We start from the raw sequence: 13,601 nt of genomic DNA, 5'->3' as shown, positions 1-13,601 counted from the left end.
ACAACCTTGTTTATTGATTTCGATCTGACCTCGATCTCTTTCGCGACATGGTCGCTCGCACTCGCACCTTAAGAAGAAGAGACAGCTTATTCATTCGCCGTACATCTCCCCCCCCCCCCCTTTCTACCATGTCCCCCGTACCCGCCATGCCGTCCGCAAATCCCCGCCGCTCCATTCTCGGCCGCCGCCGTCGCGAGACCGTACTCACCGACCTGCCCGACGACGTTCTCCTGCGCATCCTCTCGGCCGCGCTGTCGCTACGGACACACGGGCACGTCTCCCAGCGCTCCATCGCGCGCTTCCACCGGCACGCGCCTGTGCTCGCTCAGCTATCGCGCCGCTTCCTCTCTCTGATGCGCGCGCTGGTCGTGTCCGTGCACGCCTTCTCGCCGCGCGACCAGCCGTGGGCCCGCTCGATGGTCGTCTTCGCGCGCGACTCGCTGCGCGCGCTGCACATCGCCCACGCCCCCGTGCGCCCGCGCCCGCGCTGCGACTCGCTGCCGCTGCTGCTTGCGGAGGCCCGCCCGCCGCTGCGCGAGCTGGCCCTGGCCGGCCACGCCTCGGCCCCCTTCGAGCACGTCGTCGCCATGCTCCGCGCCTTCCCGTATCTGCGCGAGCTCGACATACAGTGCCCGCGACCCATGGACGTGGCCGCTGTCGCGCGCGCGTGCACCGCCCTCGTCAGGCTCAGCTTGGGCCCCGTTAGTCATGTGCGAGACGTTGACGAGATGCGCAGGCAGTTTGTCAACCTTGTCTGCTCGCCCGTGGCGCGCAAGTTGCGTACGCTTAACATTCCGTGGAGCTGCGTTACAACTGAGGCGTTTGCAAAGATGGCAACCAATTGCGACAGCCTGGAGAGGTTTGGCGCCGAGTTTGGTGCCATGCATTGGATCCGCCATCGCGCGTTCAAGGCCTCGGATAAGAACGACTTTTATGTGGACTTGTGCGCGTGTGCGCGCGAGCAGAGGCTGCTGTTTAGCGCCATGTTGGGCGCCGTCGTCAAAGGCGGCAGGCTCAAGTCGTTTGCCGTTCGGACTATGGATGGCATCCCAGCCACCGATCTCGACCTCGTGTTTCGCACCCTCCCGCGCTTGCACGACTTGGACTTGCTGGTGGGCAGCTCTTCCAAACCTACCGTCTTCTCGCACAAAAGCTTTGCTTTGCTCACCCGTTCGCTCGGCTCCACTGTGCGCAGGCTGAATGTCGTGGGCGTCAGTTTCACAGCCGCTCAGGTCCACCAGCTGGCCACCTCATTCCCCCACTTATCCTCGCTGAGCTTGTGGATGGCGGAAAATCAGCGCCCGCCGTTGGATGTCTTTGAAAACTTTGGCCCCAGGATTAAGCATTTGAGCATTCTTTGTGAGTGGACTGCCGATATGTGTCACGCTGTCGGCATGCATAACACCGAGCTGGAATCGTTGTTTGTTGTCGCCCGCTCGTTGCCGCTGAGTGCGGTGCAGGCCACCGTTTTGAACAATGGCGCGACTATGAGAGAGTTTCGGCTGTTTCTAAATCGCAAGAATCTCGTCGTACCGCCCGGGAGCAACGGCAGCGGTAATATCGCCGTCAGTGTGCCGCTGCAGGGGAATGCGCCCAAGATGGCCGCGGAGGCTGAGACGGCCAGTTTTGTCCTCGATGCCGCGAGGGTGGTGGCGCAGGCGTGTTCGGCCAACTTGGAAGTGCTCAACATCAGTGCCAGCGGCGGTGGAGAGAAGTGGTTTGTGGATTGTTCCAGCATTGCCTCAGAGCTTCGACGGATTGCGCCGCGGCTATGGGGCGTGTGCGATGTCGATGCGGACCGAAGCGGTGCATGATGATAGTTTTCCGGTCAGCACTGGCTTGTGTTTGGACCAGCGGGGGGAAGCGCCAGAGGAAATATTAATAAGGGAGCGGCGACGAATGGCAGGGGGGGTCAGGAGTGTATTTTTGAAGGAAAAGGTAGACCCGTCTTGTTATACGGTCGGATGGTGTCTGATGACTCTGCACCAATCATGTGAGGGATGGAAGGGGAGCGGGGCCGAGGGCACGAAGAGTGTGCTGCATCCCGAGTTGTAATGGATGGTTACCGATCTAAGATGCTTGGAAAGTATTAGGCGCAAGTGCGTTTACACAAGAAGCGTCCGGCTTGCGCTTTTTTCCCCCCCGCAGAACAAGAGGCTGGGGCAGACAAGGGATTAGCAAAAACCCGACTAAAAGAACAGGTCTCAAGGTATTTATTTCTGGAAGTTAACAGTTAAGATAACAGAAGAAACGCTAACTCTGCGCTGCATCATCTGCAATATCCGGATCTTTATCTGACGGAACAGTCGCGAGCTTTCGGTACAAACCAGCTCTTCGATGAACACGTAGATTCAAATATACGCTCGGGTTCATCCCTGAATCTTTCACCGTTGCGGAGGATAACGGGCGATCCCCCCTTCGTTTCGACGACGCGCGAACGTTTCGCCCTTTCCCTCCTCCTTGAATACTTTTCGGTTGACGAGTCGGCTTAATATCCAGCTTACGGAACAACCCAAGCCTTCGATTTGCTTTAATCCGCTCTTCCAAACTCTTAACTTCCTTCCCAAACAACCCTTTCAAGACTGAGAGCGCCGTCTCCTTCTCCCCGTCCAAATCGATAAGCGCGGGCTGGTGCGCAGCCTCTTCCGCGCGCTGCAACTCCTGCTCGTTCGGCTTGCTACGCGCGCGCTTCGCCGGCCGCTCGCAGTGCGTCCCCTCTTCCCTCGCGCGTGCTGTTTCACCTTGAGCGGCAACGGGATTTCCTTCCGTGAGAGGCGCCTCTACCAGGCCGAAGAGCTGCAGCGTCGAGTCCAGCGTGGCAGATTTCGGAACGGGGCCAGGCGCCGCTAACCGCGGCGGAGGGCCCGGCGTGGAGCCTTGGTTGTCGCTGCATGACTGCTCGTCAGGTCGCGGGGCGTGAACGTGAACACCAGCATCTGCCAGCAGCGTATTGTCGTCATCGTCGATATCTGGGAACGAAAAGACAGTGTGCTTCCCCTTCCCCGTGTTCTCAAATGGCTGCGCGGGGGAACCTTGTCCCTCCTCCGGCGACGTGGGCTCGCCGTCGGCGCCCTGCTCCCACTCCCGTGAGAGCCTGTGCCAAAAGTGCTCGCGCGCTCTCTGCACGGTGATGACGCCGCCGCACCAGGTGGTGCGGTTGAGTGCGGCGACGCAACGTTGCAACGCGGCGTCGTCGCGGAGCGAGGCGTGTGCGAAGGCGCGCGTGGGGTGCCGCGACACGCCGCCCGCCGCGCCGAATTTGCTTAGCAGCCGCGTCAGAGCCGCGTCCGTGGCCCGCGGGGGTAGGTTGCCGATGAAGAGGCGCGCCTGGTCGCGCGGCGGCGCATCGGGTGGGGGGGAGGCCCGCTGGGGCGGGAGACGCAGAGCGGGCGACGACATGGGCGCGGTGGGACGGCGTGACGGTGGTGGAGCGGGGGATGATTCGAGACTGTGGATCACACGGGAGGGAGCGAGTCATTTTATGCGTCGCGGCTTTTCTGGAACGGCCAACAGCAAAGCGCCACAAGCACGTGCCCCTCTGAGCTCTACCCTTGGTAGTTGCTAATCCCTGGGCTCTGCCCGCTGTGCTTTGCAGACTTCTTCCATGGCGTTTCCCGGCCATTTCGCCAACCTCCCCGCTACGATGCCTTCCCCACACCCAACCCTTTTCGTCTCCCCTCTCGCCCTCTCCCAAACCCCGTTCCGCATCCTCTCCTCAAGACCTCTGCGCTGGTCCTGCGCTGTCTACCGCCCTCTCTCCCGCCATGTTCCCCACCTGTCTGTCCAACCTACCTCCCCCCGTCCCCCCCATCCCGTGCGCGACCTGTCGCACGGCCTCCTCTCCTCCACCGTCGGCTCTCTCATCGGCGCAGGCGGCGGCGTAGTCCTCACCCCTCTTCTCACCCTCACCCGCCTAGCCCAACACGAAGCCCACGGCACCTCCCTCCTCGTGGTCGCTATCACGGCTCTCGTCTCTGCCCTTCGTTACTTCACCCGCGCCCGCGTCGACCTTCCCGCAGCCGCTGCTCTCATGGCCGCCGCCTTGCTCGCCGCGCCCGCGGGAGCCCGCGCCTCGGCCAGTCTCGACGCGAAAAGGCTCAAGAGATGCTTCGGGGCGTTTTTGCTCTTCGTATCTTTTGCTATTCCGCTCTTGCCCAAAGTAGCCATGCTTTCCCCCGTCGCATTGCCTAGCACTGTACGAATCCCCGTACTGGCGGTGGTGGGGATGCTGTCCGGGTTCTTGAGCGGCTTGCTAGGAATTGGCGGCGGCACGATCAACGTGCCAACGCTTGTGTTGCTTGGCTTTTCGCAGACTGTCGCGCAGGGGACTGCGTTGATGGCGATGGTGCTTCCGTCGATAAGGGGGGCGTACACGCACTTTAAGCTCGGCCACGTGCGCACGGAGAGGTTGCCGGGACTTGTGGCAGGGGCGTTGCTGGGAGGGTTTTTGGGCGCCAGCACGGCGTTGAGATTGCAGGAGGGGACGCTGAGGGTTGTTTGCTCGGGGATTTTTGCCATGATTGGGGTCAAGTATTTACTGCCGGGGAAGAAGAGTTAGTCGGGTGCAATGACGGAGACAGGGAGACTACTTCTGGTGAAGAAGAGGAGAGCGATTAGTTTGGCATTCCCGCCTCCGCTCTCTGCCGGACGTCGGCGGCTTTGCGGGCGATTTGATTGTTCCAAGCCACGACTTTTGGATGTGTTCTGACCATCTCGAACGAAGCCACCACTCTGGTGTACCCCTGGACTACCTTCATGGACACCGGTTCAAACGCGCCCGCCGCAATGTTGAGCAAACACACGTAAATGGCGAGATCGGCAATCGTAATACCAGCGCCAACAGCGGCCGGCCCTTCTCCAAAGCTCTGTAACCTACGATCCAGCCCCCCCAAAAACTTGGGCAAGGCCTGATTGACGAAATCGAGCACCCTCATCTGTACGCCGTTGTCATCATCCTCTTCCGCGGAGCCGCCGATCTCCTCCAGCCCCGCCACGAATTCGACGACGACGTTAACGACCTCGTCCGCCCGGGCTGCCTCCAGGGCGTCGGCGGGGTACAGGTCGGCCAGACAGCCGCAGTAGCGTAGGATGGCGGCGCTTTGCGCGAGCAGTTGTCCATCTACCGTGAGCACCGGGAGGCTCCCGTAAGGGAACGAGGGCTTTGCAGTGACAAATTCGTCAACCAGGAGACGCTCATCGGTAAAAGGGATGCCACCAATGTGCAAAGCGAGGCGCGAGGCCTCGGCACGGCCCTGTGATTGGGGAGGGGATGCGTCAGCATGGGAGTCCGGGAGAGGTGAAGGGGGGAGGAAAGTGCATGACGTACCGGGAAGTCGAAGTAGGTAATTTTCAGCTCGGGCATGTTGGACATTGGTGTTGTGCGAAATGGGCGTCGGTGGTCGACGATGGGGAGGGCGGGTCGGTGGTTGATCGGTAGTGGGAACGCAGCGGGAAAGAGAGGCTCGTCATGTTTAGTGGTGCTCGTACACGTGTACACATAATGGATTGCGTTGCCTGCATCTTCTGACACATTTTATTGGTTGCTATAGAAACACTGACGTGGACCTCAGATGACGTCACCTCCACCAAGTGAAGCATTCCCGTCCATGTCTTTTGCTTTTGTCTTCGGTAAAATCACTGCCGCGTACTGCTGAACCAATTTTTTCGTGGAAATCCATTCATATCTGCAACCTCTCCCTCGCAGGTCCCCGTTGTGCGCTGCTCGCTGTTAGATACTTTAGGGGATTAGGGGGGGAGTGCGAACTGTTCGGTACAATGGATGAAGGCGGGAGCCAACGACAAGTAAGCTGCTCACGGGCTTGGTCGTTTCTCTTGAGAAGGCTTTAGGCAACGTGCGATATCGAGCGTACTCATTGAGATACGTCATTGACGTTTGTTTTGACTTTGAGATTCTCGATTCACAGATTACGAGCCCTCGGAATTGCTTGCTAAGATTGCTGCCAACACCACATTTGGTGAAAGCATACAGCACGGATGCCAATTTCATATATGACACGTGTTCACCGTGTGCATTTGTATTTGTCATTGCTGTGACGTCCAGATCCTAATGTTGTGTGACTTCTACGACTGTGTCCTATTGTACCATTTACATGAATGAAGTAAATGCGGGCCGGCACACCTTCTCTTGAACCCTTACTCTATTGCAATAAGAACGGAAAGTACTGCATGAAGAGTATATCGCTTGATTTCAATCTCCTAGAACAACAGTAGAGAGATGCGTGTGAGATGCATGGTGCTCTTGTCCGTTGACATGCCAAAACAGTTGCGCACTACGAGAATGGTATGATGTAATATTAATGCCGCAGACGCTGTGCTATCTCTGCTGTCGACGCGCGCTTTCCGATCTTCATAACGATGAAGAGCACTCTATGAGCGCATGCTGTATTGAAGTGCGCATGGCCCCTTCGTTCATCTCCGCTACTCTGAAGGTTATTACACTAAGCCAGAATCTGCAGCCCTATCAATCCGAAACAACCCGCCTTTTCCCTCGAAAAATATGCTGCTACCCGTCTTCACTCCCCTTCCATATTTTAGTATGTGGAAGAGCTACAGTAAGGTTGATATCAACCAATTCTCTTGCAGAGAAGGTTTTGTAGTGCGAGTTGTCTACATCGACATCAACTTTCTTAGAGACACGATTTGGGTGAAAGCTCTTGTCTTATAATAACAATATCCTTAAACATTAGAGATGACATCTTTCTGGTGCGATCGAAAGACAATCACACTTACACTTAGTTCTTGAATCAAAAGGCGTTACTCACGGCTGCACGATTGTATATCAACGGGAAAAAATGTCAAAGTCTGCACAGCCCGTCTACGAACTATCGCTTGCGAGTTGCTCGTTATGCAACCTGCAATAATTGAGTTTACCGAAAATAGTTCACTAATACTGTTGTATGTTTACATCTGTATTTCATAAGTATGACCCGGACTTTGTGCTACTGGTGGGCTCTGGAAAACATTCCGGTACTAGAACCATTGATTTCTCGTCGCTATTGTTTTTTAACAGAGAGTATTCTGTGGGGGAACTGTTTTCGTATACCTGGAAGTGTGTTAATTTTCCTTTAAATGCATCACAGATACAAGCGGCCATGGATATTGACCAAGAGTGTACACATGATGAATACACACCGCAGCAAACCAGCTTTAAGTTCCCTTACATGGCGTTTCTTCCAGAGGGAGTACATAATAAGGCTTCGACAACAGCTTCCATTGCAGATTGATGTGAATGTGTGTAAGCAGCCCGGCTGAGCTGTTCGTCTTGGCACAATGCTCGCTGCGAGGAGGAGGACAGCGCCCTGCTAAACAGCGTTTCCAAAGATGTCGCCATCAACGTGGGGCCTTCTAATTGGCGCACCCCTCTCCTAAAACGAGCAACTGCTTCTACAGGTATACCACGTTTCAAGAGTTTCGCCACGAATGCAACAATTGACCTGACGCGTTCCACCCCCACATAATACCATGTCATCCCCACCTTCCCCCTTTCTCTTATACCAAGCCCTCTCAACACTCTACCGCTGCTCTCTCCAAACGCACAAGCTCCCGAACCCCCGTTCCCGAACCCCCCAACCTCTACCATGCCGCTTAAGCTCACCATCGTCAACGACGCAGGTGCCGTATCCCTCATCGAGGTCTCCTCCTCAAGCAATATCGGCACCGTCTCTGCCATGGTGCAGAACGAGCTCGCCATTCCTACCGACCAGCAGGAGCTGCGTTTCAACGGCAATGTTCTTTCTCCCATGGCGACTGTGGCTTCATCTGGTCTATCCGACGGCGACCTTCTGCTAGTCTCACGGAAACAGGCCATGCGAAGCGCCCCGCCACCAAACCCTCAGGGTGCCTTGCTCGACGCGCTCCGCACAGACCCGGCCGCTATGGAGCGCCTGCGCGCCCTCAACCCTGGACTGGCGGCGGGCCTGAGAGAGGGGCGGCCCGATGCTGAACGCGCCGTTGCAGAGGCCATGGGGCAGTTCAGTATCCCTCCTGGCGCGGAAGGGGGGAATCCTATGTCGCAGGGCGCGCAAAAGGCGATTGAGGAGAGAATTAGGATGGAGAATGTTGCACAAAATTTGGAGGCTGCGATGGAGCATAACCCAGAAAGTTTTGGAAGTGTGGTCATGTTGTTTGTAGATTGCAAGGTCAATTCAGTCAGCGGCGTCAAGGCATTCGTTGACAGGTACGTTACACTGTGGAGATGTACAGTTTTGGTAACGGCAGCGCGTTTATTTTCGATTCCTGACATCTGACATCACCTATGTGCTTATCGCCTTTGTGGTGCCTTTGTGCCATGTGCAGCGGTGCGCAAGCGACAATTATTTCGAAAGAGTGCGCGGAGCGATGCAACATCTTGCGGCTACTAGACACTCGATTTGAAGGTATGGCACATGGCGTGGGGACGGCCAAGATCTACGGCCGCATCCACCTGGCGCTTCTCACGCTCAACTCGGAGGTTTTTGAGGTGAGCTTTACGGTCATGGACGCGGCCGGCGGCGAGTACGACATGCTTCTGGGCCTTGACATGCTTCGCAAACATCAGGCGAGCATCGACTTCCCCCTATGAGACTCGTCTTAAACTATTTGGTGACCCACGCGGTCGACACAAGCAAGAATTAATCCAAAAAACAACAACCTGCGCAAGAACCGCAAAGAGCATCACCGCCCAGATCAACTCGCACGGGTTCGGCCTCGCCGACGAGGTCGGCGCCTTCGTCCACGGCACCTTCGACAAGAACAGGAAATCAAGGTAGAGGTTCTAGGCGACAGGGTGGTCAGGAGGTATCTCGTCTCATAGAGATGGGCTTTCCAAGAGCAGAGGCCGAGGAGGCATTGAGGGCGACCAACGGAAATGCAGAACAAGCGGCGGCCATGCTTGCAGCGAAAAAGTATGGATTTTGAATGCGGGTATCACCGGTGAACGAGTCTAGACTCGGGAAGCGCGATGGATGTGTAAAAAGAGTTATGTGTGATATCGACGATCTGCGTCGGTGACTTCGGTTGGGAAACTGTAGCCTTTTGGGAAACGTAGCGTTGTCAATTTTGAATGACCTGGAGGTTGAACGAGCACCTTTGGCCGATGGCTAGGGGAAGAAGTTTGGCGGATACGCGACACTTAATGCCAAGTCTAGTGAGAGCACCACATACCAAACCACATGCCAACACGACATAGTCCTCAAACACGCCCGGGTGCTCTCCATCCCTACTGACACTCCTCAGCCAGCGAAAGTCATTATCGGTCAACACATAAAGCCCCCTATGGTTGGTCCTGAGCACATCGATCGGCTTGCGAAAGACATGTTCCCAAAAGTCCTTGCAGATAAACTTGACCATGTCCAAGTTGTGGTCCAGGCGATCGCGATCGACCACATACCTCTCCACAAGTCTGCCGCCGACATCCTGCCCCAGGGCCTCTAGACGACATCTCTTCGCCGCGAGGACCTCCTCTTCTTCGCTTTGCAATGGCGTCAACTGCGGCGTCCCATCTTTCTCCTCATCTTTCTCCTCATCTTTCTCCTCATTTTTTTCCGGGATGGGTGGGACGAAGGCGTGGGCCCCGTGTCCACGCAGAAAGTAGGTGACGATTTCCGCGTGCAGCAGCTCCATAACGGTCTCGGACACCTCGCGGCGAGGCATGTCCGGATTGCGACTCATGGTGGCATACGTGGAGGGGGGGAGGGCGGCGGGGTCGGGGACGCGAAAGGAGGTGGAAGGGAAAAGGGAGTTTTGATCGTTGATGAGCGACGGAGTTCATGGCTGTGTCCTGTACAGTACGAAGGGTATGTATGACATGGCCGTGGAAAAATCTGGCGCCTTGTGATTTCTGTGATTGCAAACCACAAGACATAACAGTGATGGCGGGCGCTCTTCACCAACACAGGTCACCTCCTTCGGGTCAACCGGTCAATAGCGGCCGGGTCACCCTTTACTGCTCGCCCGTTCCTATTTATCCCACCACCCGCGTCTCCGCCCTGCCCCCGTCCATTTCTTACACCGGCTTCCCCTCCCCCCAACTCCTCCAATGCCGTACGTGCGTGCCTTCTTACCCGCCCCCGCCGCCTCGCAGGCGCGCAGCGTCCGCGACGTACCGCGCTGCGCGTCCACCAATGCCACGCCGGTACCGCCCCTCCCACCGCGGCGCCCGTCCAACCCAACGCGGCGCCCGCGCCGCCAGTCCGCACGCCGCATTCCCCCGCGTGTCCACGCGCAGAACATCCACCGCCCGGCGGTCGCGGGCGACCTCACCGCCATGCAGGCCGCCGTGCGAGCCGCCGTCACGGACGGCTTCACCCTCTCCGCCGTCAACTACACCATCATCGCAAACGCACACGCCGAGCATGGCGACCCGGCACACGCCTTCTCCGTGCTTTCGCTCATGCGCAGTAGGAACGTCAGCCCAACTAATGTTACCCTGCGCGTCGCCATCAAGGCCTGCGACGTGTGGAAGGCCGCACACCCGGCGGTCGACGCCCTGCTGACAGCACTTACCTGGGCCGCCCAGGATACGTCCGATGGGCCGGATGAGCGCACCTGGAATCTGGCATTGAGGGCACTGGCGAGGAAGAGCGCGACGCCACAGATGCTCACCGTTTTGAGGTGGATGCGTACCGGGGTTACGAACTGTCTCCCAGGCGTTCAACAGGACGACCGGGAGAACATTCCTCGCCCCTCTGCCTGCTCATATAATACCTGCCTGCATGCGCTCGGGAGGAAGGGCGATTTTGCGGAGGCCATTCGCCTTTTTGCGGAGATCCTCGTTCGACAACACGAGGGCAACGACCTCCACGTCGATGTAGTTACGTATAATTCCTTGCTCGAGATGGCTGTCAACTCAAACCGATTCGCTTTCCCAGACGGCTTTGGCAAAACACCCGAAGCAGTCGGTGCAAATGAATGCGACCCCAGTCATTTTGTCCACGCCATCACCAATAGCATGCTGCGTCATGATGTGCAAACTAATATTACCACAGAGACCCTAATTCTCAGACTCCTCACGCGGAAACATTCAACTCCGCCGGACAGTGGTTACATCCGCTCCCGAATGCTGCAGGTTTTGGAGAGCGCCGACCAAAACAAATACGATATAGACAAAAAGGTACGTCTTCGCAAGCTTGCACCCTTTGGCGGTCAGATGACGTACGTCATTATTATTGTGCAGAGTCCTTCAGTCCCTTTCTGCTTGTTTATTTGCGCGGAAGACTAACTGGTAGTTTTTCCTGTTTCCATGATGCTTCGACCTTCCCCTTTGCATCGTCGCATCAACACCATGAAAGTATTTCGATGCCCTAATCATTGCCTTTGGACAAGCTACAGACATAGATGGGGTGGCAAGCGCCTTCGAAGGCATGATCTCCCAGGGTATTCGGCTCGATTTTTTGACAGTTCGAGCATTGCTCCAAGCCGCATACCACTGTGCCGATGTCCAGCTAGCTATCAGGATCATAGATGCGTGCTTCGACAATGACCTGCAATGCGATGATCGCATGTATACCACAGCGATTGCAACTTGCGCAAAGGCCAAGCCCCCGGACCCCGAAACAGCAGAGTTTTTGCTCAGTCAAGCTTTGGCACGAGGAACCACCTGGACTTCGGCGATGGTTAACGCAGCCATCTCAAGTTATGAAGGTAACGTATCCAAGGCAGTCGATCTCTGGAAGAAACTGAGGAATTGTTCAGACGCCTCTTCCGCGACTGTGCTCGAAGAGTGCTGCGTGTACGAGGCACTCATGAGAGTGTGTGGCCGCGGCTCACGGCCGGATTTCGCGTTGCGGATTTTCTACGCTGCCAAGAGGGCAAGCCATGTTTCTCCAAATACACCAGAATCACGAGCGATTTTCAATTCGTTCATGCGCGGTGTCAGAGAATCAAATGCCGAGGCTGGGTTGAATAGAAACCCTCTGAAACGTCAGTACCTTCGCCACCTGAGGACCGAATGTGGAGGTTTAGTGGATATGAATGTGCCATTTGAGAGGATTCGAATCAAATTTTGAAAGAGAAGCTTCCCAGGTCGGTGTGTTTCAAGAGCCAGAAATAACCGTAAGGCGCTAAAGTTTAAAATGAATCATGTCCAAAGACCCTCGCGCACAAACCAAGTTTTCTCGCACCCTGTATCAAGTTATTGCGCAAGTAGCCAACCCAAAATTTACTAGTCTTTCTTTGCTTCCTTTCTCCTGACGGGCTCATTCTTGTATCGCACTCCCTTGCCCTTATAAGGCTCTGGGGGTCTCGCCTTACGAACCTTCGCCGCCATTTGATGCACGTCTGCACGATTAATCCCTGCTACCTGCACGAGCTGCGGATTGATCACGGTAAAAAACACATCGTTCTCATTGAGCGGAAACTCGACGACATGCGAGTACCCCAGCCTCATGACGAGCTTGTTCCTCTCTTCGTCCGCCTCGGCCCTATAACCAACGCCGTGCAGCTCCAGCGCCACCGCAAACCCTTGCTCCACACCACTAATTAAGCTTTTCGTCACCTGCACTGCACCACCGACGCCCCAATATTGAAGCTCTGGCGTGTATTTGCCGTCTGGCGCAGTGATCGGACGCGAGATCTGGAACTTGGAGGGGTGGATAGTCTCCTCGGTTTGTCCGAGTGGGCCGGCCGCTAGTGCGTGCGTCTTCGTCCACGAGTCTGGAGGGTAGAAGAAGATGCCAACGCCGGGCTCGATCGGGGCACGGATGCGTTTTGAGGGGGGAACAGCGCGTGTCGAGGAGGGAGAATAGCGGGCGAACCGGCCGAGGTATTTGTAGAATTGGCGGAGCGATATAGGCCCTGGGAGCAATTTTGAGGAGGCGGACATTATGGATGGGGGGTTGGGATGGGGGTCAGCGAGGGCTCTGGAGAGCGGGAAAGAACTTGCAGGCAAACAGCGGATGCGGAGCAAACGAGGACATCGGGGGCGAGGGCGGGGGGGGGGGGGGGGGGGGGGGGAGGAGGAGGAGGACCGTGAGAAGGAGTTGTTCGGTACTGTACGTCTATCACCGATCCAATCATGTGAGATGAAAAGAGTTGGATCTTATTCCATTTGTTCCATTGTTGCTTCAGGTTTAATTTACACGTTTCGTACATTTCTGCACCGAACTTGCTTTCCCCCAAGCCCGACTTGTCAAGTCCGCTTAGCCACAAGGGTACCGGCATATCCCTCACACTAACGCGGCCATCTCAACAGCTGAACTGCATTCAGGTGACTCTCGACATCTACAGTACCAGCGCCATCACAAGGAACATTTGTGAAAGTCTTTGCAAGACACGATGCGGAATAGCGACCTACCGATACTGGAGCGATCGATCGAAACTTCCCCTCACAGTGCCCTCTCCAGTCCCACTGGTCATGGCTGCTATGAACTGTTGCGCACCTTAATCGCTTTAAAAGACCCGAAACCTATCCTTGTTAACAATCTTTCTCGGCAAGAAGACCCTCTCATACCATTGCAAAAAGAAACCACACTTGCCCATATGCAAGTCCCGTCAAAGCATATGCAAACGACTCTCTGGTAATAGCAAGACCAACACTAGCTGCTACCTTGGTTTTTCTTCATTTTCTAGCAATTGTTAATGCATTCGATGAAAGTTGAAGGTGA

The 13,601-nt window shown here is 56.1% G+C and overlaps 9 protein-coding genes; 5 read left to right on the top strand and 4 right to left on the bottom strand.

Annotated features, from left to right (window-relative positions):
* Positions 1–128: 128 nt before the first annotated feature.
* CHC_T00007525001 (hypothetical protein) lies at positions 129–1,814 on the top strand. Its single transcript, XM_005711126.1, has one exon. It carries the CDS (start codon positions 129–131, stop codon positions 1,812–1,814), a length of 1,686 nt encoding a protein of 561 aa, XP_005711183.1.
* Positions 1,815–1,899: 85 nt separating this feature from the next.
* Positions 1,900–2,055, top strand: CHC_T00007524001 (hypothetical protein). The gene has a single exon (XM_005711125.1). It carries the CDS (start codon positions 1,900–1,902, stop codon positions 2,053–2,055), a length of 156 nt encoding a protein of 51 aa, XP_005711182.1.
* A 3-nt stretch (positions 2,056–2,058) lies between these two features.
* On the top strand, positions 2,059–2,178 carry CHC_T00007523001 (hypothetical protein). The gene has a single exon (XM_005711124.1). It carries the CDS (start codon positions 2,059–2,061, stop codon positions 2,176–2,178), a length of 120 nt encoding a protein of 39 aa, XP_005711181.1.
* CHC_T00007522001 (hypothetical protein) lies at positions 2,179–3,399 on the bottom strand. XM_005711123.1 is given in 2 exon segments: positions 2,179–2,253; positions 2,254–3,399. The coding sequence occupies 1 exon segment, from the start codon at positions 3,397–3,399 to the stop codon at positions 2,254–2,256; it is 1,146 nt and encodes a 381-aa protein (XP_005711180.1). The 3' UTR covers positions 2,179–2,253.
* Positions 3,400–3,604: 205 nt separating this feature from the next.
* Positions 3,605–4,558, top strand: CHC_T00007521001 (hypothetical protein). The gene has a single exon (XM_005711122.1). It carries the CDS (start codon positions 3,605–3,607, stop codon positions 4,556–4,558), a length of 954 nt encoding a protein of 317 aa, XP_005711179.1.
* A 55-nt stretch (positions 4,559–4,613) lies between these two features.
* Positions 4,614–5,362, bottom strand: CHC_T00008274001 (Glutathione S-transferase). Its single transcript, XM_005711121.1, has 2 exons — positions 5,327–5,362; positions 4,614–5,252 (listed from the first exon to the last, which is right to left on the bottom strand). The coding sequence occupies exons 1-2, from the start codon at positions 5,360–5,362 to the stop codon at positions 4,614–4,616; spliced, it is 675 nt and encodes a 224-aa protein (XP_005711178.1).
* Positions 5,363–7,177: 1,815 nt separating this feature from the next.
* CHC_T00007520001 (hypothetical protein) lies at positions 7,178–7,828 on the bottom strand. Its single transcript, XM_005711120.1, has one exon. It carries the CDS (start codon positions 7,826–7,828, stop codon positions 7,178–7,180), a length of 651 nt encoding a protein of 216 aa, XP_005711177.1.
* A 1,923-nt stretch (positions 7,829–9,751) lies between these two features.
* On the top strand, positions 9,752–12,103 carry CHC_T00007519001 (hypothetical protein). XM_005711119.1 is given in 4 exon segments: positions 9,752–9,775; positions 9,926–11,110; positions 11,289–12,005; positions 12,006–12,103. 3 exon segments carry the CDS (start codon positions 9,752–9,754, stop codon positions 12,003–12,005), a joined length of 1,926 nt encoding a protein of 641 aa, XP_005711176.1. The 3' UTR covers positions 12,006–12,103.
* Positions 12,104–12,160: 57 nt separating this feature from the next.
* On the bottom strand, positions 12,161–12,820 carry CHC_T00007518001 (hypothetical protein). Its single transcript, XM_005711118.1, has one exon. It carries the CDS (start codon positions 12,818–12,820, stop codon positions 12,161–12,163), a length of 660 nt encoding a protein of 219 aa, XP_005711175.1.
* Between the last annotated feature and the right edge of the window lie 781 nt (positions 12,821–13,601).

This window comes from Chondrus crispus, genomic scaffold, assembly GCF_000350225.1.
Source record: "Chondrus crispus Stackhouse genomic scaffold, scaffold_76, whole genome shotgun sequence".
Classification (NCBI taxonomy): Eukaryota; Rhodophyta; class Florideophyceae; order Gigartinales; family Gigartinaceae; genus Chondrus; species Chondrus crispus.
Note: the sequence above shows the minus strand (reverse complement) of the source record. Positions and strands in the feature narration are given on the sequence as shown.